This window comes from Lissotriton vulgaris, chromosome 3_1, assembly GCF_964263255.1.
Source record: "Lissotriton vulgaris chromosome 3_1, aLisVul1.2, whole genome shotgun sequence".
Taxonomy (NCBI): Eukaryota; Metazoa; Chordata; class Amphibia; order Caudata; family Salamandridae; genus Lissotriton; species Lissotriton vulgaris.
Genome location: NC_141689.1, coordinates 2,104,524,897 through 2,104,552,704, shown reverse-complemented (window position 1 = coordinate 2,104,552,704; position 27,808 = coordinate 2,104,524,897). Strand labels below are relative to the sequence as shown.

General features: G+C 44.9%; 1 protein-coding gene across 11 annotated transcripts in view; it reads right to left on the bottom strand.

Annotated features, from left to right (window-relative positions):
* The window catches only part of FRYL (FRY like transcription coactivator), a 2,483,143-nt gene that overhangs the window by 2,075,666 nt on the left and 379,669 nt on the right, over positions 1–27,808 (bottom strand). For all 11 annotated transcript variants that reach the window (XM_086962669.1, XM_086962670.1, XM_086962671.1 and 8 more), the window contains one exon: positions 9,321–9,417. In XM_086962669.1, coding sequence (XP_086818795.1) covers positions 9,321–9,417 — 97 coding nt within the window. The remainder of the gene's footprint in view (positions 1–9,320; positions 9,418–27,808) is intronic.

Below are 27,808 nucleotides of genomic sequence, written 5' to 3'. Positions count from 1 at the left end.
GCGCTTACCACCCCCAAGATGGCCGCCGCGTTTCACTCAGTCTACTCGGGACCAGTCTCTCAGCGTCTATGCTCAGCTGAGAGTGGCCCGAGTAGCGGAGGAGGGAGGAGGGAAGTTTCGTAAATGAGAAGCTTCTAAGTATTTTTAAAAGTGCCACAAAGTAGAAAGTAAAATACGCTGCCTATTAAATCAAGCAGGGTACAGTCAGTTCGCTAAAAGAAGCTTGAATAGGGATAGTGCAGAGAAACCTCCCGGCTTCCGCCTCAGGAGGGTGAGAATGCTCAGGCTAGAACAAGCGCTGAAGCATGAAACCCCTTTTATAACAAACTAGAGCGCGTCACAGCGCTTACTACCCCCTAGATGGCCGCCGCGTTTCACTTAGTCTACTTGGGACTTACTACCCCCTAGATGGCCGCCGCGTTTCACTTAGTCTACTTGGGACCAGTCTCTCAGCGTCTATGCTCAGCTGAGAGTGGCCCGAGTAGCGGAGAAGGGAGAAGGGAAGTTTCTTAAATGAGAGGCTTCTAAGTATTTTTAAAAGTGCCACAAAGTACAAAGTATAATACGCTGCCTATTAAATCAAGCAGGGTACAGTCAGTTCGCTAAAAGAAGCTTGAATAGGGATAGTGCAGAGAAACCTCCCGGCTTCCGCCTCAGGAGGGTGAAAATAGCACTAAATGAAACAGAACAAGAATAGTGAGCATGAGCAGCCACCCGCAGTCGCTAAATGTACCCTTCAGATAGGATTTTATCACAACTTACTACCAGCATTTAAAAAGTGTCAATTTCTTAGCAGACAATGAACACGGCATCCAAGATGGAGGCAATATTCTATGACTCAGACTTGTTGGGGTTATTCTTATGGGCAGAAACTGCAGAGAAGCAACCTTCAACCAGGTAATAGAATACTTCTCTTTCCAGACTACAGAGGTGACACATCACGCAAGAGGACAGATGCTAGTGTTCAGCAAGAATGTGCTAAAGTTAGGTGTGAGTGCCAGTAAGAAACGCAGCAACACAGTGATGGCACAATAGACACTGCTTGAGTTTCTCACTGTGAGTATTGACTTCGCTCTAGGGGGAGTTACGTTTCACAGTTCAAGAATGTAATGTTTAAGCTTGCAATATACTCACTTCTCAATGCATCTCACACTCGCTCCTACCAAAAACTGTTGTATCCACCCTCTTCCTTACCCCACTTCACCTGAAATGTTAAGGGGTGAATGAAGAGTAGGCCCAATTGTTTAATCTGAATGTCTCAGGCCTTTACAGAATCTTTTCTTATTTAGTGCCCTTGCCCTTTAAGGAAAACTTATGTAAATGTAAGAAAGGTGTGCTTTTCTGTTAATAAAAAAAATAGATGTATAACCAAAAATACCCCAAAGCGGAGCAAAGCAATAGCAATACTTGTGGTTAAATGTATTCTAACTGGAAAATATCTTTGGCTACAAATATCAAACACTACAACCAAATACATACACATAATATCAACCACATCCACACTACTGTTTGTCCTCACAATGAAAACAGCCAATCCTCAAAATCTGAAATCAATGCGCGAATCAAAAAACCAACTGCACTATGAAGCTACATGAATGGCAATATAGCTTTACAAATCTCTGATAACCTAACTAATCCCATGCAATCAGTACTCTGTCGACGTTTCTGATGCTGTGCAGACATTTCGGGCTCTGCTCACAACCAAAAGAGGAAAGAACACTAATCTCTACACAGAGGGTCAATGTTTCTTACTGCTGTGCCCTTTGCCTCCTGTGCACTCGTTTCCCTCTCGTTTTTGTGCCCCTTTTGCCTTCTGTGCCACTCGTTTTTTGATTTTTGTGCCCTTTTGCCCTATTCTGTGCCCTTTTTGCTTCTGTTCCTCCGTCGTCTCTCACCACCCCCGCCGCTGTGTTACTTGCGGCCCGCCCACCGACTGCCCATTCGCTGCCACCGCCTCCCACCTCCCAGCTGCTCCTACCTCCCACTTCCCCATATATGCCGCCTCTGCGCAGTGAGGAGAGCGACCCTTGACCCACCAGGTAGGTCTCTCTCCCTCCGCACAGCTCAGCCTGTGTGCCCCTGCCCCAGCTGCCGTTGCTGAGGAATCGTAAGTGTGTTCATCTTCCACCTTATTGTTTTACTGTATTGCCTGTATTTTCTTTTTTTTTTCCGAGACTGCTGTTCTGTCTCCCCCCGCTGCCTGTACATGGTTCTTTCCTTCTGTACCCCTCGCTGCCCCAGTGTCTCTGCCCGGTTTTCCTTTCTATTCCCCTCACTGCACCCGTGCCTCTCTGCCCACTTTTGCCTTCTGTTTCCCAGCAGCCCCGTATTTGTGTCCTTTTTGCCTTCTGTGCCATTAGTTTTTCATTGATTTGTGCCCTTTGCCGCCTGTGCCACTCGTTTCCCCCTCGTTTTTTGTGGCCCTTTTGCCTTCTGTGCCACTCGTTTTTTTATTGATTTTGTGCCCTTTTGCCCTATTCTGTGCCCTTTTTCCTTCTGTTCCCTCAGTCGTCCCTCACCACCCCTGCCGCTGTGTCTCCTGCGTCACTGCCCCCATGACTGCCCATTCGCTGCCCCTGCCTCCCAGCTGCTCCTCCCTCTCACCTTCCCATATATGCCACGTTTGCGCCCGTCCACGCCTGGACCACGCCTAGCACCAGAACCCTTGGCCCCCGCTCCCAGCACGACGACCGCCGCCGCTGCTACGATGCCAGCAAACTCTAGGCCCTCAACCACGGACGGCACCTGCTTCAAGGCAGCCCCGAAACGCACACGGTCCCTTCACCTGCCGGAACTGCAGCTAAACCAGCCTCAGAACAGACGAACCACCTGCCAAGAATAACCGCACCCACCTGCGATGCATACTACTGAACACCCGCTCCACGCGCAAACTCTGGGACCTGCTCGACACAACATCCCCGGACGTCGCCTTCCTGACAGACCTGGTTGAACAACTCCTCCGCACCCGACATCGCCATAGCCATCCCAGACAGAACACCAGCAGAGACCGCACCCACAGTCTGAGGAGGAATCGCCATAGTCCACAAGAACATCAGGGTTTCGACTAGCATCGCCGAACACATGCACTTCCAGATCCACACAGACCCAAACTCCAACCTCAGTGGCACCCTCGTCTACCAACCCTGCCCCCAGATCAGAGACTCCATCGCCGACTTAATCAGCACGCACGCCCGGACCTCCACCTACTACATCCTCCTCGGAAACCTGAGCTTTCACCTTGAGAACAACAACTCCACACAGAGAACGCCCTCATCACCGCCACCGACATCAGGACCCTGCTAGACAACTGCTAGACCGCAGCACTAATCCTCCTAGACCTCTCCGCTGCCTTCGACACCGTCTGCCACCGCACACGCCTCCACGCCGCAGGGATCCGAAACCCCAGAGCGTCCGCCTCCCCCCATTCCGATCCGAAGCTTCCGAGATAATCTGCGGCGGACCCCAGGTATCCTCCCTCAGCCAGACACTGTTAAACATTTACATGGCCCCGCTCGCACACATTGCCCGACCTCAACATAATTTCCTACACAGACAACACTCAACTGATCCTCTCCCTCACCAAAGACCCCATCACCGCCAAAGCCAAACCTATTACGAAGGAATGAAGGCCATCGCCGACTGGATGAAGACCAGCTGTCTGAAGCTGAACTCTGACAAGACGGAGGTCCTCATCCTAGACTCCAACCCTTCAGCCTGGGACGACTCCTGGTGGCCGACAGCTCGGAGAGCAACCCCGACACCCGATCACGCACGCAACCTGGGAATCATCCTCGACTTAACGCTCTCAATGACCAAGCAGGTCAATGCCGTCTCCTCCTCGTGCTTCACACCCTCCGCATGCTCCACAAGATCTACAGATGGATCCCGACAGATACAAGAAAGACAGTCACCCAGGCCCTCGTCAGCAGCAGGCTACTACGGAAAAACACTCTACGCGGGAGCCCCGACCAAGCTCATCATACGACTACAACGCATCCAAAACGCCTTGGCACGACTGATCCTTGACGTACCACACCACAACCACATCACCCCCCACCTGAGGGACCTGCACTGGCTCCCCGTCAGCAAGAGGATATCCTTAAAGCTCCTTATCCACGCACACCAGCCCAGCCTACCTCAACAGACAGCTCTCCTCCTACATCCAACCGTCAGCTACGATCTGCCGACCTCTCACTCGCCACCGTCCCGCGCATCCGAAGAACAACCACTGGCGGGAGATCCTACTCCCACCTCGCGGCCAAGACATGGAACACCCTCCCACTGAGCCTACGACAGACCCAAGACCTGCTGACCTTCAGGAAGATGCTCAAGACCTGGCTGTTCGATCAGTAGCACCACCCCCAGCGTCGTGACACCTTCACAGGTATGTAGTGCGCTTTACAAATGACTGATTGATTGACTGGGATATGTGCATTTGGAGACAAGGAGACCCAAGCCAGAGGGAAGTCAATTACTCAGCAAGGGAAATTGGTGCCAGTTTATATGCAGGTAGAGTCATTCTAGCAGGAGAGGAAGCATAAGGGCCTTCACGCACCCTATGTACACTTCATTTTCAGTATAATATCTGCCACCTAATATTACTAGCCCTTTAAGTTGCCTGCAACACAGTTAACCATCACACCACTAGGCAAACCCTTAAGTCTTAACCCCTTCCATGCTGATGACTGCCCCCGGCCGTCATGCATCACGGTGGGCGTGTGCTAATGACGGCTGGGGGCCGTCATGAACCCGCCCACTCTCTAAATCGCCTGCACAGGCGCAGAATCGCGGCCGTGCCCAAGGGGTTAAATAGAAATCACAGGGTTGGTCTTGTACTGGTTCTGCTCCTACCTTTCTAACTGACACCAGTTTGTTCACTTAGGCAGATCTAGTCCTAAAGAATGCCAATACCTGCAAAGTCCCCCATGGTTTCAATATTCCCTCCTATTATTTTTATTCTCTGCATGGAGCCCATTGGGCCTCTACTCGCATAACCGCATCAGAATCTATCATATACAACTTGACTTTAAAGTTTTCTCTGCTCAAGACATCTTCTACACCGCAAACACTGCTTGCAACTCTCACCCCTGGATGTCCTGCACCTACCTGAAGCTCCCCCCTGCCCATGATCAAATTCCTTCTATTGGCCAAAAATCAACAAACAAGCAGTAGTACGAATCTGTGTCAAAGAAATGAAACCCAGCAGCTTCAACTCCAACTTTCCACCTAACGAAAAAGTTAACAATGTTCACTGGACACCAGTCTAGCCTCGAGGAACAGTAATGCTGAAAAGCAAAGATAACATGGTACCAATTCTTGCAAGAAAGCCACTTCATAGCTACTGTGGAAGCTCTGGTAATCATGCTTCTCCATGGTGGAAACCCCTGCTTCATGGCCACCCAAACTCATCTCCATTAAAAGAATTCAATACACCTCAGAATGTCTCTCCCATTTGAAGAAATATCAAAGCATTCCTATCCTGGTGCAGTTTCACTGGCTCTCCTTGCCAGGTCACATCATCTTTAATAACTGCTAAATTATTTACAAGCCAGCACGATCAACAGCCCTGCTTATCTGGTTGACAAGCTCATCATCTCTGGTGGCTCTTGGCACACCTGCAGCCAGTAGCACACCATCAGACAGGATACAAAAAAGTGTACAAAAGAAAAAACAAGGCAGCAGGCCTTTATCTAGGATTTCAGATTCTGGAATATACTCTACCATCTGGATCGGATAAACCCCTTTCCAGAGGTGGTCAGAGGCCACGCCCCTTTCTCCACCACTTTGCACACTGCTAGAGGGGGGGGGGGGGGGGGGGGGGGGGGTTGACTAAAGTGGACTATTTCCCCCAAGCAGCAGTGCGCCCTGAACGCACGTTTGCAGGGTGGTAGAGAAAGGGGGCGTGGCCTCAGACCATCTTTCCGCAATCTACCTGTGTGGGCCTTACTGGAGGTAACAGGAGGAGTAGTTGCCCTTAAAGGACCCTCAATCTCCAAGGGGGCCTCATAGTAGTGTGCCAGGAGGCGCGTTTGCAGAGTGGTGGAGAAAGGGGGCTTGGCCTGCTATCAGATCTCAGCTATCCTGTTGTATGAGACTTACTGGAGGTAACAGGAGGGGTAGTTGGCCCCCAAGGATAGCCATGGGGGCCAACTACCCCTCCTGTTACCTCCAGTAAGACCCACACAGCAGGATTGCTGAGACGTTGTCAGAGGCACGCCCCCTTTCTCCACCACTCTGCAAATGTGCCTCCTGGCACACTACTAGTTGGGGGATGAAGTACCCTTGGCTCAGAGGTACCTTGGAGGTCAAGAAGACCTCCTGTAAGCCTTGCACAGTGCAATTCCTGAGAGCTGCTCAGAGGCCCTGCCCCCTTTCTCTACTACTGTGCAAACATGACTACTACTTAAAACCTTAGAAATTCACTTAAAAAAATCAAAGATTACTGAAATATAGTTAGGCTGAGGTTTCACTCATACAAAACCAGAAAAATTAGGCAGTTCTAGTGAGATGAGCTACCTAACTCGCGCCCCCACAATGCACTGCTTACGACCTCACATATTGCACCACGATGACATCACTGATATCCACAGGATTTCACAAACCCACTCACATCCCAATATAACCTTTTCATTCGCCCACTCCAACTTCCACACTACCATCCTCAAAACCATTGACACAACCATACCAGTATGTACACTCCCATTCACTGATTCATAGGTCTACACATACATCCACCCCTACACCAGCTCACTAATACAGCTACGATCTATCCACTCATACACCCATACATCCACTTGCACACGGTCAGCCAACCATAGAGCTACTTACTCACCCATAGTCAATTACACAGCCACTTACCTATAGTTACAGACACCAACTCACGTATTCATATAGATACTAACATATACTCACCTATACATTCACTGACCAGTACACACTCACCCATACAGCCACTTCCACAATCAAACTCATATAGTAACTTAAATACTCCAACACTCACCTATACTGGCTTTCGCATATGCATTTACTCACCCCTATGCCACTGATGCATCCATTAAGTCACTGACACAGCCATACGCACTCACCTACACAGCCCCTCACAGATGCACTCAAGGACCCATACAGCGACTGACTCACTCAATCATGTAGGCACTCAGACACCCCCTCACCCACCCACATATACACTCATACAGCTACTCAGACAACCAATCAATAACCCATACAGCCACTCATGCACCTACTCACCAACCCATACAGCCATCTACACACCAACTGAAAGACTGATACAGACATTCACACAACCTATTCACTCACCCATACATTCACTGAGACACGCATTATCAGTCAGTCGTGCACCCACTAAATCATCCATGCAGTCAGGGGTGTGGAATTTAATACAATATCTACTTGTCCATGGGGCAGGTTGCTTCATAAATCTTGTCCTGTAACAAAATCCACTTGTCCCTTTGCGGCAATGTAGTACAGCGACAAATTATGGCAGCAATCTCATTATATAAGAGCTCTGATATTGCCTCTCCAATATGTCAGGGCTCATACCATAGTAGTGTTTGAATACTTGCAATCCTCTTATGTTGCCACGTTTCCGCAGATCTACATACTGGGGCTGAAAGTAGTGGTAAGCAATAGTTCCAGGGTTAGAATGCCATTTTGAGTCTCTACAAACCTACTAACTTGCATGTTTTAACTCTTCTCTAATCTTTTGCCATAATGAGACTTGTGGTAAATTTACTTCTGACAATGGCAGAAGGAAACCTTCTAGAGTTGGGGAAAAAGTGGTTGGGCGAAAAGTCAACTTGCCACTGGATTCAAGCTAGCCTGGTTGATGAGGGGTGTTACCCCGAAACCGGTCCTAGGATGCTTGGTTCAGGGAAGACCTGAATCGACAGTTCGGGCTGGACTGTTACTATGAGGCACAGGGTCAAGACTGATTTGCATATAGCTGGGTCTGAATTGAGGTTGCGAAATGAGCTAAAGAAAGATGATGGATTCAAACCAGATCTGTGACTGGGGGCGAGTGCCTGAAAAGTTTCAGTGCTCTGTCCATCATCTCCTTGTGTTTGCTATATTAGGATGAACATAAGCAGTTCAGATAAAAACACTAGCGCTTGCATATTCCTAAAATGCGCACCCCAAGTAATTTGCCTGGATCTGTATGTATAGCATGTATATGTGTGTAGCTATGTGTATCTGTAGCAAAGAAACCCATAGGGAAGAAACAGCCCCCTCACCTGATGCTTGATAACGAAGTACCCCCGTCTCTGCTACGAGGATGACAGCCCGCAAGGGATGCCAGACTGCTGCGTGTGGAAGATACAATATGAAGGACCCAGTGTCAGCTTGGAAGGAATTCACCTCTGATTTGTAGGGGGAACGAAGGGTCTTTTATACTAATGTGGTCACTCCAGGGTTTCTTGTAGAATCAATATGTTTTGAAAACCACCATAATTGTTTTGGAAACAATCATGAATGTTTTTTCAAACAAATGCGATCGTGCTCAGCGGGCAGCTGGCCAAGGATAATAAAAGTGATGATCCTTGTACAGAATAATTATACCATGCCTGAGCACATGTATATGTACGTCAGGTACAGGGATTATGATAGAATACGGATAGCCTGGTGTCAAATAGACAGGAGCAAGCTACTAGGTGAAAGGTCACCTATTTACATTTGTTTTTTTCGTGCGGATGGGACAATGAATGTAAAATGGGATATACAGGACTATCCTAAAGTACATGACACTGACAAGTCTCACTGAGACACTCCCACGCTGATACAATCAGAAACCCGCTCAGAAGACATATGGAAACAGTTTCACTCATTACTAATTTAGAAAGAATAATTTAACTTATGCTGTAGCATACTATACATCTTTAAGTCTCAAACATATACAAAACACTTTCCCTCACTGGATGATGTCATCAGTGATGTCATTTGAAAAGTCAGTGATGTCACTGACCAGGTCCTGAGTAATGTAATATGTGACATCACAAGCAGTGCACTGTGGGGCGTAAGTCCTACTTCGCTCAGGTAACTAACTGCTGAAATTCAATGGTTTTGTACAAGTGAAATCTGAGCCTAACTATAACGTTCCTGTAACCTTTGCTTTTACAGTAAATTGACATATATATATTTACTACGTATTAAATGCTGCGTTAATAATACTATTAGTGACGGGCAATTTCCATTACTTAAAAAGCTAATTAAATGTAGCACATAAAAATGTTGAAAAGTTCAGACCTCCGCTATTTTGTCTAGGAACACCAAAAAAAAGTTCAGTGTATGAAAATTTAAGAGCTTACCTGTTTTAAAACTTCTACTGATACTAAACAAAAAATAAAATCCACAGCTAAATCTCGTCTTTCAAGTAGGTAATCTCTTTCACGCTGTTGGTCATCCCTATGATAAAGCAAACAAAATAAATGTCAATTTGCAAAAAGCACAAAACTTTGAAAAGTCAAATAACCTTTACCCAAATCTTGGTTTCATTATTTAAAACGTAAAATACAAGAGTGCAGCAAAAGCCAATTAACTTAATTGCAATTGCATTTACTACCCCAGACAAGGCATTGAAGCGCTTTTTCAGCGAGTAACACGCTACTCTAGAACGCATAAAGGATTAGTGGTGAATTAGTAGGGTGAAATATGAAAGTAATTTGAGCAGTGCATATGTTAGTCAGTTATATGGATTGAGAAATCGAGTGGATATATTATCTACATTAGCAAAGCTTGCATTAAGAGCAAACCGTTGGAGTGCCTAAAAACTCAATTCTTTTGGGCCTTTAGAAAACTGGGCTTGTATGTTAACGTTCAAATGGGTGAAGGGTAAATGCAAACTTCAGAAACAAATTCTATTTGTTTTAGTAATGCATGTTCATTATTACGAAGGTTTTGATCGCAACAGGATTAGTTCAAAGAAAAGTTCAGTAAATGTTTGTCTGGACATTGAGAGGCCTCTATTCTCAAAGGTGCCCAGGAAATCGCATAACCATGCCATGCTGGTGAGAAAAGGTATCAAATTATTTTTTGGAAAGCAAAGGCTACTTTATTGTGATCTGGTTTCTGCATTGGAATTTTCAAAGAATTAGTGACTGGTTAATCGTTGCCTCTGTTATGGGGTAACACCATATGAATGCCTATCTAAAGGGACATTTTCTTTCTAAAAAAGTTCAAGTTAAACTATATTATTGAGAAAAGCAGCAGCAGCCTCAAAACTTTTGGAGCATTTTGTAAACCACAAGAAATGATATAAAGGTCAAGTTGCTTACCTTTTGTAATTAATGCCTTATCTGGTAGAGACATGATCTAACAGCAGATTTCTTACCTTTGAATTTCCTAGGCATTAGACTGGATCCAGAAGATTTTTTGCAGAGCAATACCTCTGTGTGCCAGTAGGGGCAGAGGCCGGCTCTGCGTGACGTCATCGGCATAGTCTTCGCCGTAGTGTAGTCTACATCACCTATATAGGGCACCCCTTTGGCGCTGTGTCAGTTACTTTTCATGACTTTCCACAGCAGAAGTGCAGAGCCATGAAGTGCACCGACGGTGTGCGGTGAACAGGAGCCATGAAAGGGATCAGCCCGGACTGTAAAAACATGTGGGTTGTGCTGGGGGGATAAGTGGGTCGGTAAGGATTGGGCGGCTAGATCAGGTCTCTACCAGGTTAGATGTCACTGAAGGTAAGTAACTTGTCCATCTGATAGAAAGATCTAGCCGCAGAATCCATACCTTTGAATAGCTGTCCCAGCAATACCATCACCTGAGGAGGGACTGCAGACAAATTTAGACCAGAAAGTTCTGCAGGACAGAGCAACCAAAATGATCGCCCCTGCAGACTTGACTCACCAAGCAGTAATGCCTGGACAAAGTGTGCAGGGTTGCCCATGTTGCTTCTTGATAAATGTCAAGGACAAGAAATACACGTTGCAACACCATGCTGGCAGCCGTAGCTCTGGTGGAATTAGCTCTTAAGCAGGCTGCTTTTTTGTCAGAGCATAGCAAATGTTGATGCATAGGACGACCCATTGTGAGAGAGTCCTCTTCTGCACCGCACAACCTTTCTTGACTCCCACATACCCCACTAAGAGTTGGTCGTCCACCCGGAATTCTTTAGTGCAGTCAAGGTAGAACGACAATGTTCTTTTTGAGATCCAGAATGGAGTCACTTCTTTTCTTTAGAGGGATGCAGAGGAGCATAGAAAGTGGGCAAGGAGACAGATTATCCCTCATGAAAGGGGGTTACCATTTTCGGTTGGAAATAGGCTCTAGTGCGAAGCAGAAACTTGTCAGGGAGAGGGGCGCTAGGTGGTGCACGACCAGTATGCCCGTACACCAGTGAGGCTGACAGCTCGGCTGCATAATCCTACAATAATCCTCGCTACAGGCTATTGAATCTGCTTCCCAAAACTGTCACCCGATAATTAACTCACACTGCCTCTGGTGCGAACTTTGGAGGTCTGAGACCATCCTGCGGCCGCCTTCCGAGCCGGCGAAATATTGAGCATGGTGAGCAGCCGGTACCTGGTGCGGCTGGCTGCCCGAGTCGAGAGCCATGGTTCTCACGTAGTGGCAGGCCTGGAGATCTGCAGATTGTGGCGGGCAGAGTGAAGCCGCTGTTCCGCCCGGGGTGCTTGCAGTATCGGTTTTTGCTGCAGCTAGAAACCGACCCTGTGAGACGAACGCCTTTGCTGGGGTGAGTGCAGCGCGTCGCAGTGAGGCTGTACGAGACTTCTCAGACTGAAGGTTGTCGCGAAGTGTCGGACTCACGGTCCCAGTGCCAGAGGCCTGCTGTTCCTTTGTGACATCGTTCACGCACTGCCGGCTGCGGGAGGCGGGCCCGGGTCACGTTTAGCAGTATTGGAGGACATATCCCGGTCTGGGAATCGTGGCACAACTTGACAGACCGCATTGCATTGCCCAGCGCCCCTGACACGCTACAACTCCTGATGTTGCGACGCCATCCTGCCTGGTGAGATAGGATTCGGGGTGCTCCCTATAGACCCTCAGGTGCTGGATGTGTGCCCAAATTGGAGCCCCTACCCTACTAATGAAGATGCTCTGAGCTGGGGCAAAAGTGGGTAGACACTCCATGTGGGTGTGAGGTCGCAAATTTTGCCTATTTATGGATCTCTGTTACTGCTATGTGGATTCCACGCTTCTGAGCCCCCATTGATGTACACTTTAATGCTGAGGTTCGCGGCTTCATGGGTACGGCTGCCGCCAATAGGTTGCTGCAACTCCATAAATACAGGTTGCGTCTTGACCTACTAAATTGAGGTGGTACTAGTATATTATTGGGCAGTGTATATTGTTGCGTGTTTATCTAGGTTCCTGATCGATACTGTGACTTTATGCCCCTATTCGGCTATAAATCCATTTATTCCCTATATTGGCATAACCGTTCAAGTGCGATATTCAGAAAGTCATCTCTGCCTCACACGAACAGAGCCACATTCCAGAATAGTTCTCTGCCACTTCCTTTGCAACCAATTAGTGCAATGACAGAGCAGAAGTCACTATCTGATATTCCTAGATTAACACTCCGAGTTCTTCAACAAAATAAAAACTCAGCAAACCTGGAAATCCCCGCTTGCTGTGTTTTGATTAGTAATGGAACTCTAATGAGCAACTGATAGCTATCACTTCCTAGTGACATCTTTAATTGACGTCTTATGTCCAGCAAACTTACGTCAAACCAGGCACCTGTCAGGTATAAATATTACCAACGTTGCCTTAAGCAATTGCTGTTGTGTAGGCTGTTGTGGCCTGCCTGTTGCTAGCTGTCTGCAAGACCCCGTGTTGGTGAAGCTAGCACCCTGTTGCTGCAGCCTGCTGCCCGTCGCCTGAAGCTGCTGATACCATTATCGCTGCTAAAGCGCGAACGATGGTGTGGTGTAACTAGGAGCTGAACAGCCGTCCCTCTGCGAAGAGCCCAGCAGATGCCAAGCTGCCCGCGGACGCTGTCCCCCCTCCTTCTCCTCGACGCGCTGAAGAGAGACGCTGCCTTTCTCGTGCAGAGAAATCCAGCTCCAGCGTTTCTAGTCTGCCCTCGCGGGTGACTGGGATACCGAGTTCCTCCTGAAGGAGATACCAGACCTCCATCATTCTATTCAGAGGTATGGTGTTGACTAAACCCTTAGTGAGAATTCTTGAAGCAAACCTTGGCAAAACCAACTTAACTTAAAGCTACTTACTTACTCCCCTTCCACGTGTTAGGCTTAGGTCAGGCACACTGGGGTAGGCTTAGTTAGAAGCACCAGTTGAGTATTTTAGCCTAATTTATATATGACTGTATATATGTTTTATTACTTTTAAACCATTGTATGGCTAAGAAACCATATCAATGCTTTTACAGTATTATTTCGCAATCCTTATCTTACTGTACGTACTTTTTATAATAACAAGTCTTGCAATTGTGGCAATACATTTCTCTTGTACGAGAAGAAAGACTGTTCAATAAATGTTAACCCTTTATTGACAAACGCCCGTCTCTCTATTCTCTACATATTGTGAAAGTAAACTGCACTAACCTGACTGAGTGAAATACATGTCTATTGTTTCACACGACCCTAGAGATTGACTCTTGATCTGAGGAGCAAAGTTGTCATGTTGCACGGTTGTTGGAAAGCTGAATCCCTTCTTGTCTGTGCCAGGGAAGCTGATCACTTCCTATGCAGAGAAGAAAGTTTCCAGTGACCTCTGAGCTAGTTGGTAACACACCCAATTAAGTTTAGCATAGTCAGTGGAGGCCTGGAAGATCCGCACTTCTACGTCGATACTACTGTTTATGTTATTCCAATGCGCAGGGCCCAGTGGGAAACTAGGAACTACACTACATGGCGCCCAAACGTTTGGTAAGGCGATAAACTAACGCAAGACGTTAGAGTAACTCAGTCGTGCATATTTCACACAGACCCCTTTCTCCCGTAAATACTCCAATAGACGTCTGGAGTGGGTGAAAGGTTAAAATCCGCCCAAACTCAGTAGGAAGAGATTCCTATGTAAAGCTCTGGTTTATTCAACGTTGAAGGATACAGTGTTCCAAAATATTGTGCACTTAATCTTTGTCCCCTTGGAGACCTACCCTGCAAACCTTGCATTTATACAATGCCAGGAGAAAAACGGAATCACTGGGGCCGCAGCAGATGCGACTCAGCAGGGTCCCGAACACACAGACCCGGATGCAATTATCATCCCGGTCCACTTAAGAAAATCTATAACTTTAAAACTTATAGAGACTGACACCACAAGGTGGTACAGTAATTTTCGTGATAGAGGCTCACGAATATCGGCAGAGAGAGGTATTCTATTCATGGATAAACTTTCCAGCGGCAAACGCTACAACAAAAGAGTTTCAATATTACAAAATAGAGGAACCTCCGGAAGAGTACGCTCCTTTCGAGGAGACTGAAATCCCACTAAAATTCCAAGAGCACCTGCTCTGGTTTAATGGCGCCCTAAAACATAATGATCACATTACTAGGCTCGGTCCACTAGGTAGACCAGGAGCAACGTGGCCGGTTCTAGCCAGCTACACACCACATCCTGACATTGCAAAAATGTCTAGAGAAGAGCTGTTAGTACTGCTAAAAACATTAATTAAAATACATAGGAAATTAGTCCAATATGTAATGCGGACTGCAACAGTCCAGCCAGCTGTTAATGTACCACAGCTGACCCCTCATCAGGGGAACACTAATAAAATTACACCACAGAACATACAGTCATGTCTTGGTAAAACACCCATAAAACGGGAACAAATTCCTTTCTGGTTAGCACAGAAAATCACTCAAATAGAGGCAGCATTTCCTGATACTACCCCTATAGAGAAACAAAAATCTTGACCATCTGCCTTCCTATGGGAATCGCACCACACGTGGAAGACTGTGACACTTGGGGTACAGTCTTTGCTTCCATTTACACAAAAACACACGGTGTTCCGTCTATGGCGGTAATACCAGAAGTGCTAAAACAGATTCAAAATGAATACGGTCCAGAGCCCGCTTTAAATCTTGGTATGAAATTACTGAAAGACTTCAAGCAGGTCTCGGCTATATTATTAGCCAACATAAAAGGAGAAGCAGCATCTGTGGCGATCCGCCAGAAGTTGAAGGAAACAGATATAAAAGATCAGCCAGTTGAGCTTGCCAAAATCATAGAAAAATGCTATGAAGAATTAGGTAGAGACAGCTTGGGTGGGAAACCAGTAAAGCCCCAACTGCTCGAAAATCCTGAAAAATTATTTATTAAAAATAATTCAAACACTCCTAAAAAAAGCTGGGATGGAAATAAACAATCCACTCCCAAGGAAAAAAAATTCCAGTCCAGAGGAAGGTCTCCTCGACGGAGGGAAAGAACTCCGACTCGAGAACACCAGTCTCCCCAGAGGGAGCCCTCTGAGAAAAGATATAACCTTAGAAATAGGGATAATCTGAAAAAACCTGATAGATATCAAAGTATTGATACACGTCCTTCTCGATCTTTTTCGAGAAATCGGAAAGAAGAGGACGGTCAGACCCAGGAGAGCACACCAAGTTCAAAGACAAGGAACTTGCTCAGAGTAAAAAATCTCAATTTTCAAAAAAAGAAGGTAGCCAGTATTAGAGTAATCAACCATGCCGATAATACTGAGGACACAGTTGAAAAACGGGGAGTGGGCATTGACAATGTTGGACAGTGCAGCAGAAATCGGTATAGCGCGCAAGATCTTGATGAGTCATCTGGAGACAGTGGACACGAATGAATACATTCAGTCTGAAACTGCCGACACCAGACTTAGCAAACCCCATAAAATATACGAAATAACATTGCGTATAGAGGGTGATAAGACTAGGAAAATAAGAGGTCTGTTTTGGGATAAGCTCTCAAATGGCTATGATATTCTGTTAGCTGAAAAAGATTGGCCCCCAGAGTTTGTCAGGGAGTGCCCTCGTGGCGAAGAAGTGATTATGCCTGCCTTCTCGAATCACATTCCGATTCACAAAAAGTATACATATGCAAGGAAATGGGCAGTAGCCCAGGCACCGGCATTGTATAAAAATCATGTAGGATGGGATGAGGACTCACCGCCTCACAAAATCCAATTAAAAAGTGAACCAACTGCCCAACGGCAGTATCCCATAAAGCAAGAAGCTAAAAAACAGGTCAGGGAGATCTTAGATCAACTTGAGTACCAGGGGGTGATTGAAACATGCACCTCTCAAATGAACAATCCTTTGTTTCCTGTCTCCAAGCCAGACAATTTATATCGTCTAGTTTTGGACTACAGACACCTTAATACATGTTGTAAAACTTTTGCAGTACAAAACTCGCATAGTGCAGCCCTAATGAATAACATAGTTAGGAAAAAATATAAAACGACATTAGACATATCTAATGGTTTCTTTTGTCAAAACATTGCACCAGAAAGCAGATATTTGACCGCTTTCTCAGCATTTGGGTCGCAGAAAAAATTCTGTCGACTCCCACAGGGGTTCAAGAACAGCCCAGGACTATTCTCAGCTAGGGTAACAGAGTTACTACAAATATATGATGATGAGGCATTATCTTACGTAGATGATATCTATCTCACAGACTTGGATACTAACTTGAAAAGAGTGAACACCATTATACTTGGGTTCGCAGCAGAGGGTTACAAATTCAACTTTAAAAAGTCCAGAATTGCCCATCTGACTATTTTTAGGGTACGAATTATCAAGTGAAGGGAAAAGCCTAGTGGACAACTTCTTAGAGAAGTGCGCTGTACTCCAAGCTCCAAAAACGCTGAAGAATTTACAATCCATTCTAGGTTTTCTGAATTTCGGAAGAACATACATTCTAAATTACGCAGAAAGGGTTAAACCTCTCTACGAACTAATTAAACCTGATTTTAAACAAATCACCTGGACTCAAAAACACACAGAAATTTTGAGATCACTGCAAACAGACATGTTAGCTAAAACAAAATTAGATACACGTGACAACACACGTGATCTTGTAATCCGAGTCATCCCAGGAAGATGCGGATTCACATACCTGACTTCTAATGAGGGAGAAAAGGTACCAATTTCAATTAAATCTCACTTGTACACACAAGCAGAAAAAACATTCAGTCACACAGAAAGAGCTGTGAAAGCAGTGCAAATCGCATTAGCAAATGAACGAGAACTAGCACACGGCAAACGGATTAATATCCTCACAGCGGAATCCGCCTTCGAGGCGCTATCAGCCCAGTAAACCTGCCTACAGTGTCACTGGATCCGAAATGGATACAGTGTGTAGATTCTCTAGGAGTGGAAGATGTGAAATACTATTTCGCCCCGCAATTCGAAGAACTGAATGATTTAGAGTATGAAGAAGAATATCCTCTGCCAATCGAAATTCTGCCTCTCCCACAGTACGCCTGTATAATCTATACAGATGGATTTGTACAGCATTTCAACGTAGAGAGAAAATCCTACGATGCAGCATGTGCGATTATTAAAGGTCGTTGGCTGTGCGGTAAATTCAGACCGAAAGTAACAAAAACTGAATCTGTAAGAAACTGTTCGGTTCAGAGAACTGAAATCAGATGTTTAAAGATGGCGCTCGAAAATGCAGAACGTGAATTCCCGACACTTATAGTGTGCGATTCTCATTTTTGCGTCAATTCTTACAACAATAAATTGCAGAGGTGGATTGAAAACGATTACAAAGATGACACAGGTGCCACGATAAAGCATAAATTTCTCTGGAAACAAGTAGCTCTTTTATACAAAAAACTACAAAAGACTCACGTGATTCACGCACAGTCTTCAACGTGATGTCGTTCACGTTGCAGGGAATTCATTGGCTAATACAGCCACAGCGGAAGCAACTAAACCGGCTTCCGTAGCCACAAAAAAGCGTACAGAAAAATACATAGACTGGGAAACCATGCTGGCAGTGAAAACGACCGTAAAAGGCGACTGTGCAGCACTACCCGTGAACTATCCACTCAATTATGCATACGTAATCGATGCAAACTCCGTTCCTTTTGCTCGAATCCCTGGAGTGGGGGACAGAGTAATTCCAAACAGGAGCAGGAGGGGCTTTCTCTTACTGGAAGCACACATGGGGTTGGGTCTGAGACATCAAACAATTAAGGATTCTCTGAAAAAATTACAATCAGAGTACTGGTGGCCAGGAATGAGCATAGATATTCAATGTTTTGCTCAAAATTGTGAAGACTGCAACAGAGATCGCAGTAATGAACAGGCCAGTGTAGTTTCAGGTACCCTGCTAGACAGCATAAGGCGGTCTATCTGCGCAATCAAAGAAGAGAAGCGCGTCCCATTGTACACAGTTAAGGCTAAACACTTACATAATGTAGCCTCCTGCGCTCGGCTGACGCCTAGAACTGTTATAAAAGATTTGCGAGTCCATATCGGCATATACGCAATTACCACGTTCCATTCTGACCAGGGTCCTGCTTTCAGCTCTCGAGCTTATAAGGAGGCCATGGCCAGCATGGGAATTGAGTTGCGGTATTCTTGTCCGTCGCACCCCGAAGGGAATAGTGTGGTTGAAAGAAAAAACCGGGACATAAAGCGATCTATAACAGCGAAGGTATTAGGTTCAGGCGCTGGGTGGGTCAAACATTTAATAAGTGTCCAAACTAGTCTTAATAACTTGCCAAGAAATTCTCTAAAAGGTTTCAGCCCATACGAACTATTGTTCGGAATTAGAATGAACATTCAGGACCTCGATAGTCAGATATCAGTGGTACAAGAAAAAACAACAGACTTTGACATCAAAGATCGTTTGGCTGTTTTACAGGAACTGAATGAAACAAGAAAATCCTTAAGCAACATAAAGTTAAAGCAACAGCCAGATACCACTGACGAGGCACCACAAGCAACAGCCCCAGCAAGGCCTGTCTGGATTCCAAAGATTGGGGATCTAGTCAGAGAAAAGATCGCGGTGAAGAAGGAATTTGGGCCTTCTTGCAGAAAAGCAGTACCTGTCTTGACAGTCACCGGAACAAGATCAGTTGTACTACCGCCCCTTGCTGGTAAAAAGGAGAACAGAGTTGTGTCCATCGACCTGGAAAAACCACAAGCATGTGGCCTATAATCAACAGTAGGCCCAGTGGACTCCCAAGAAACAACAGAATACCCAAACTTGCAACAATCCAAGAGGTTCAAACTGAAAGACTAATCACATTCGATCAGCCTGCAGTGCACAATGAAGGACTATGCAATAATGCCATAGAACTCGTGCCTCTTGAGACAGAGATTGAAACAGTTCGTCAAGAAACAACACCAGTCTACAATAATGTGGCATCAGAAAATGCTACAGAGAGACAGATTGAAAGAACAATCCCAACAATTGACAGAACTGCCTCTGGTTATTTCATCAACTTCGACAACTTCTCTGAAGAACAAAACGACTCCGAAGTGATGCCAGAAACAAAAAAGTATTCTAAAGAAAATACAACAGGACTCCAACAAATCAAAGAATTATATCTGGATTCACCGTTGATTGAGCATTGGATTATTTCAGGGGTATTCATACTCCTACTATGCCTAATTTTAGTTTTAATTTTAGGAAAGTTTATTACAATTGAATGGACACAGCAAGTCAGAACATCAACCTAGTCCTGAAACCACACAGATCATCCCACGTGAAGAAAAGAGAACTGTCAACAGTAAATGTCACAGCAATTCCAATACCTGGTGGGGTAGTATGGGAGAAAACAGACTATGAGATCTATGGTCCGGTTGAAATCCTGAAGTATCCTCATCAACTGAAGGTTTCCTTAAGTGACTTTGTAAAACCTAGTACATTCTCTGATGATTGGGACTTTAACAGTATTAATGACATGATGTCTGATTTAGTAATGTCAGCTAGATTCACAGATCATGATTATTTACAAGGTTCATCTAGTTATGAGCAATTATTCTGCTACACACATTATGGTGATCATTACTTGCATAAATCTGCACAGCCTAGAAATGTTTTTATGTATAATCAATGGGAACATTGTGCTACACTGCCTAAAAGCAGTTCTAAAGCATTTTTTGAGAAATTCAAATACTTCTCAGGGTTTAACACTAGTGATGCAGAAACGTTTTATTACAAACTGTTAGATAAAACAGGAATGAAAACAATGCTGACAAATTCTAAATTCATATATTCAGAAGCATTTTATGACAAAATGATGACATTTGGTTTTGATTATTGGAAAAACAACATTGAAACGAAAACAATTTGGGGTACAAAAGATTGGCAGGTACAAGGCCTTGAAGCACTATTCAGAACCTGCATGATACCAGAACAAATGTTTTTAAATGACACAATACACCAAACATCCTGTCTTGGCCTGGCTAAGATCAAAGACCTTAAAACACCGTCTATACCAAAGCCAATACCTGAAAATATAACTGCAGATATTGAGTTAGACGTAACACAAATTTTACATTTTAACAGAACACATCCTGATTGGAAAAAGTGGTTAATCTGGCCTACTGACACAAACAACTGTCAAGATAGATTCCTGAATAAAACACAGGGGTTAAAAATGACCAGACTAGACCCGAGATATTCCCAGAGACAACATCCAGGGATAATAACAACATACAGTGTAGGGAAACTCTGCCTTGATTGGCTAACATCATCCACACTGGCTGAAATTAAGCAACACTTGTCTTTACTAAAAGATGGTGCTGATTTGCGCGATTTCGTTCTTGGACCACGCAAACAGCGTCAAAAGCGTTTCATAGCGACCAGTATCTATGCTGCTTACAACGAGGCTTGGAAAGTCAAACAAATTGAAACAGCAGAAAAAATACGAGAAATTGATCGTATTAATTTGGAAAAATCACTTTCTGTAGTAGACAATGGGTTAATGACTCTGTCTTCCAGAATATATTCGTTGGACAGTATTGTATCCTCTGCCTTTGATGTGATAGATAGAGACTTGCTAATGTTACAACATGGCCAATCTCAATTACGTTCTATTATACAATTGGGCTGGACGCTGCAAAATCTTCGTTCAGGCTATGTGCCTTGGCGTTTAATCAACACAACGTCATTATTTTCTATTTTTAACCTTACTGATAAACAGATCAGTTTGGCACAGAAAGGAGCAGACAATACAATCCTGAGCATCGAAAAACTTGAGAGATTACCATTGACAATGTCAGAGTCCTGTCATTGAATGGATAATACACGGAATTATCACTATTCCGATAACAACTTTCCGATTTAAAAAGTGCCTTAAGTACATACCTGCTGGCCAGTATGAACAATTGGGTAAAGGATATGTAAAATCAGAATGGAAATTACCATACACACATTCTTGCTATGGTGACAGCGACAAAAATGTATTTCTTAGTGGTGAAAATTGTAAACATTCACTAAGCGGTATACTTTTGTGTCAGGGTATTAATTTACACGGAGCATGTGATGGAAATTCTAACAACCTTTCATGCCACCAGCTAGTCACACCTGCAACTCAGATAGAGCCCTTCTTTATGCAACTTGCAAACGGGAGTTACATTCTTAGAACGGATCACAGATGTTGTGGCCTTGTTCCAGGGAAAAGTTATCTAGTAAGAGTAACATCCATGGTCAAATGCTGTATGCAGGCATTGTTTCCGAGTGGACCTGCAGACACAGTGACTCCCATCTGGCCTCGTCTGAATCTCTATTCTATACGAATTGATACTTTAAGCAAAATGAAGTCTGTGCTTTTGCAGACAACAGTGCCCATAACGTCATCAAAAGAGACGTATGATCTTCTAGTTGCAAGGACAGCTACTGAAGTTCATGAACTTTTATCAACAAATTGCCCCGTGCATTTCGTAGAAATGCTTAGCCAACTCCTTAACATGTCTAGTGCCACAAGCATCCCAGGCATATTTAAGTTTATTTTTACAGGACTGCTAACACCTTTTCAAGCAATTTTGGGAATCGTTCCTAATTTTGTTCACTCTGTTTTTGGCGGCATACCATTATTTTTGGGACTTGTAGCAGGGATTTTATTTTTGTCTGTCCTGCTTCGTTATGGCAAGCCAAAACTCAGACATAGCTCCCATGGGAATGGAAGAGACAATCCTAGCAATGCTCTACCGGGACAGGATAACTAACGTCCTTGGATTGGCCAGGCTGAGAGATCTAAACATGACCTGGTTCCTTTCATTCAGACCTATATGGCAGAACTGTTTCTTACCGGTACTTCGATGTATGCTATGCGGAGATGAATGCGTGTTGGACATCTGTCTTTCACTTCCATCAGCAGTACCAATGGACGTCGATACTTTGCTCAGTCCAATAACGGTTCACGCATTGTGTTGTCCCCAGCGGCTACCAATCCTGATGACGGCATTCGTTGAGACTCCTGTACTACGACTAGGTGGTAACAGTGGAGCGAGTGACAAAAGCAACATCACCCAGGTACGACCTTCTGTGAGCATTGCTGAACCAGCCTATGATGACAGCAATCATTCTCACACCTGCCAAGTTACAGCACTATCGAATTTGGTTGAACTGTCACCTGAATTTGTAGACCAATTCTTTGAGAGCCTGTCTCATATGATGTTCTCACCCGAACAGAAACAATAACTTTGAAGAAGCTTTCCGACACACAGCGTTCCCATGAACTCTGAATTCGGCCTTCAGTTTTGATCAACAAAAACTGCTAAAAGCGTTGGAACTCTATGTTCCCGTTCAAGCAATAATTCTTTTGAATTGGATATTTTTTTAATATGGACCCTTTTTTGGCACGAACAATTCTTTGCTTAAACGTAAATACTATTCTTAGAGAACAGAAGCTTCAAACTTCTATTTCTAAACACATCTAGAGACATAACAAACTTACATCAGCCTCTAGCACATTTATTGCAATGCATTTATATGTGATGATTTATCTCGCCCTTCTTCTGTTTCAGAGATATTTCATGTGTAATTCTTTTTGCATAATCGTTCATTGATTTCATATGCTATAATTTTTGAATGATTTCTATGCTTCAAAAACGTACAGTACCTAAATTTCACGTATTACAATATACGCCTACTTCAAATGCATTTATGTATTTTGGGGTGGGCAATGTTTCACATGCATCTTATTGCTCTAGTTTTAGTAATTTGATGGACATGAAAACGTGGAGTGGGTGTTGCGTGTTTATCTAGGTTCCTGATCGATACTGTGACCTTATGCCCCTATTCGGCTATAAATCCATTTATTCCCTATATTGGCATAACCGTTCAAGTGCGATATTCAGAAAGTCATCTCTGGCCTCACACGAACAGAGCCACATTCCAGCATAGTTCTCTGCCACTTCCTTTGCAACCAATTAGTGCAATGACAGAGCAGAAGTCACTATCTGATATTCCTAGATTAACACTCCGAGTTCTTCAACAAGATAAAAACTCAGCAAACCTGGAAATCCCCGCTTGCTGTGTTTTGATTAGTAATGGAACTCTAATGAGCAACTGATAGCTATCACTTCCTAGTGACATCTTTAATTGACGTCTTATGTCCAGCAAACTTACGTCAAACCAGGCACCTGTCAGGTATAAATATTACCAACGTTGCCTTAAGCAATTGCTGTTGTGTAGGCTGTTGTGGCCTGCCTGTTGCTAGCTGTCTGCAAGACCCCGTGTTGGTGAAGCTAGCACCCTGTTGCTGCAGCCTGCTGCCCGTCGCCTGAAGCTGCTGATACCATTATCGCTGCTAAAGCGCGAACGATGGTGTGGTGTAACTAGGAGCTGAACAGCCGTCCCTCTGCGAAGAGCCCAGCAGATGCCAAGCTGCCCGCGGACGCTGTCCCCCCTCCTTCTCCTCGACGCGCTGAAGAGAGACGCTGCCTTTCTCGTGCAGAGAAATCCAGCTCCAGCGTTTCTAGTCTGCCCTCGCGGGTGACTGGGATACAGAGTTCCTCCTGAAGGAGATACCAGACCTCCATCATTCTATTCAGAGGTATGGTGTTGACTAAACCCTTAGTGAGAATTCTTGAAGCAAACCTTGGCAAAACCAACTTAACTTAAAGCTACTTACTTACTCCCCTTCCACGTGTTAGGCTTAGGTCAGGCACACTGGGGTAGGCTTAGTTAGAAGCACCAGTTGAGTATTTTAGCCTAATTTATATATGACTGTATATATGTTTTATTACTTTTAAACCATTGTATGGCTAAGAAACCATATCAATGCTTTTACAGTATTATTTCGCAATCCTTATCTTACTGTACGTACTTTTTATAATAACAAGTCTTGCAATTGTGGCAATACATTTCTCTTGTACGAGAAGAAAGACTGTTCAATAAATGTTAACCCTTTATTGACAAACGCCCGTCTCTCTATTCTCTACATATTGTGAAAGTAAACTGCACTAACCTGACTGAGTGAAATACATGTCTATTGTTTCACACGACCCTAGAGATTGACTCTTGATCTGAGGAGCAAAGTTGTCATGTTGCACGGTTGTTGGAAAGCTGAATCCCTTCTTGTCTGTGCCAGTGAAGCTGATCACTTCCTATGCAGAGAAGAAAGTTTCCAGTGACCTCTGAGCTAGTTGGTAACACACCCAATTAAGTTTAGCATAGTCAGTGGAGGCCTGGAAGATCCGCACTTCTACGTCGATACTACTGTTTATGTTATTCCAATGCGCAGGGCCTAGTGGGAAACTAGGAACTACACTACAATATTATTGGGGGATATACACTGCTCTGACTGTTCCCCATTGCGCCAAATGCTTCCTAGGCTTATCCCCTAACGCCATCCTGCGCATGCTCTCTCACCGTTCACTTGACAAGTGCACTGCAACCTCAGTCCTTACCTCCGGCCCGTGGACACAGGGGCCACCTTATACACTCAGATTGGGCTCCTCACTGAAGTGCATTCTGCGCTCGTCAGCCATCACAGTGGGGCGCTGATTGAGGGCCCTGGTGGTTGGACACACAATAGCCTGCCCTCTCCTGGTCATAGTCACAATCTACTGCACTCCTGAGTGATAGAAGTGGCAACGACTCACCTCGGCTATTCCACCCCTCCTCCCTGCTGTTTATAGTTGACCTTTCTCAACGCTGTAGTACAGGGTGCCCGGTTGGGAGGAATACTCTGTAGTTATTGGAGTACCATTGCACATCACATATCACTTGGGTGCAATGGGAAAGCCAGATGGCCGTCAGCCTAAGCTGGTTTTAGATGCCAAGAGGGCAGTTACGCCCTCAGCCTCTGAAGAATCGGTACAACTCACCGGGGAACTGTTGCAAGCGCAGCCCACGCCCCCAGGGGATGAGGTCAAAACACTGCTGCTCGCTATGCAACACACCCTGTATGACCTCTCGGGGAAAATGGATACAATGAACAGCTGCCTGGACTTTTTAATACAAAAAGTGGACAAGCATGACGAACAGATCAAAGAGGCAGAGCGGTGCATATCAGACAACGAAGACACCACTTCACAGCTGCAGCTTCAGGTGTCAAAAATGGATAAGCTCCTTATGGTTATAGCTGCTAAGAACGCAGCCCTCGAGTTTCACAGACTCCAGAAAAACATCCCTATAATAGGTATCCCAGAAAGTACAAACACGGGCCACATGGAGGAGTTTGTTGAGCGTCTATTGCATGGGGCCTGTGGCGAAGCAACCTTCTCAACGCAACTTGTAGAACGAGCGCACCGTTCCCTGGGACCCCGTCCTCCCCAGGTGAGACTCCCCACTCCATTGTAGCTCGCCTACTTAACTATGTTTAGCCATTACTTAAGCATTTGAGATCCAATTTCATCAACTCACTGGGGACTAGACTGTCTTATTACTCTTCAAGTTGTACTATAACACCACTCATTTGTGGGCTACAAAAACTCATCTCATACTGATGGGGGGGCAAAAAACTTTCTGGGCACGGCAGCATTACACCCTTGGGTAGCAGGGAATATGATATAGTGGTAGCACTTGCATTTTTTTTTTTTATCACCCGTTTCAATATATAAGAACCCTTACATTACAGACTTTGGGTATTCAGTAAAATTTGGAGCACTGCTATCCTCTATAATAGTTCACTAGACAAATTATGTTTGATTAGCCACCACTACAGCTCTCAAGATGTTTACTCCAAAATCTGGATGTCTCGAACAGACTGCCTTGTGGTTGAGCCCACTGGAACATCAAGTTGTGCTGCTGAGCACGTATGTGCCACATGGCAAAGTTGACAAGGTGTGCGCACAAGGTCATCTGGTAGAGCTGACCAGGAGGATGCATGAGGTCATTAAGCTTCAAAAACTTCCACACCATGATCCAAGACTGAGCCTGAAACATCAGGTTCAAAGCCTGAATGTCCTGAACTCGCTACGGCAGAGAAAAAGACCTGAACTCCACTGTGTCCACGATTGCCCCAAGGAACGTGAGCAGTCTCAGTTACAGTGAACCCCAAAGATAAAGAGTTATGCAGTTGATCTGAGCTGGTTCATAACTGACTACAGGGAGCTCGCGTTCAGCACCCAGTAGTAAAAGTATGGCCATACAGGGACCCCTGATCCGTAGAGGGGAAGCAACCATTGCCTTCACTGTTGTGAACACTCAAGTGGTGCCGGTAAGGTCAAAGAGGATCATGGCAAACTGAAAACGCTGCTCGTCCACCGTGAACCGCAGATAACACCTGTGGAACCAGCAGGGTAAATGAAAATAAGTGCCCTGCAAGTCAAAGGATACCTCCAGTCTACAGGGTCCAGAGCAGATACAATCTGGGGTGATGTATCAATGTATTTTTAATTTGTCTGTCTTGCAGGAAGGCATCCAGGGTTCGAAAATTCATGACAAACCTAAGCAGCCCATTTTGTTTCATGACAAATAACGTGAGTAACAGCACCTGCCTTTTTCAGAGTCCAGCACCCTCCTAATGTGACCCTTGGCATATTTCCTATACCAAGACAGATAGATGCTCCTACATTCGTTTTGGTGTGGGAGAGATAGGTGGCAGGAAGGAGATAAAAAGAAGGACAAAACCTGTTTTGACCGCTTTCTAAGACCCATTTGGACATGATGGATTGCCAACCAACAGGAAATGTTGAATCCTTCCCCCACTGGTTGGGCACATGCTGCTAAGGGCAAACTGAAGCAGTCTATTTGAAAATGTAGCAGGGAAGGAAAAGCCCAAGTACATGACCTTCTAAAGCGGTTTATTCACTAAGCTAGGTCTCTGAAGAGGATTTCTGCAAAAGCCACCAGTAGACTATTTCGGGCAAAGTCAATTCTATGTAAATGTTGTGTATTTAAAGCAGGATGATTAAACAGTTCATTAACACAACAGTAATAAATCCATCTTGATATGCAGGAGTAGGAAGTCAGTTTAAGTCAGTGGTTCCCAATCTGTTCGCCGCAGCACCCCGGTGCGCTGTCAAAACCAGCCAGGGGCGCCATGCACCAAGCACACAGTTTGGGAACCACTGAGCAGTGAAAGACGTGCATCTCCTCCGAGGACCGTGTTCGTGCAGTCCTCTTTATATCGATGACCACAAGGGTGTTCAACAAGCTCACGGTCATTTCAAACTGAAGTTTTTCACGTGTTAGAGGCACGCCGGGCTCGATGCAGTACATGTGACTGCACAGCATTTGAGGGAACTTGGCTGAAAGTTTCCTTCACAGATGATGGACGATATCTGTGGTGTGGTAGAGCAACGTGGGATATTGCTGAGGGAATCCACGTAGCACTGTCATTAGTTTGATTGTTAGACAGGAACAAAGACAGTGAAGTGAGAGTACGAATTTCTTAATCAAAGAGATCACGTAGTTGGTGAGAATAGTGTTCGTTACCTCTCAGGCTTGTGAATGTATAACAGCCATGAAAACAAAT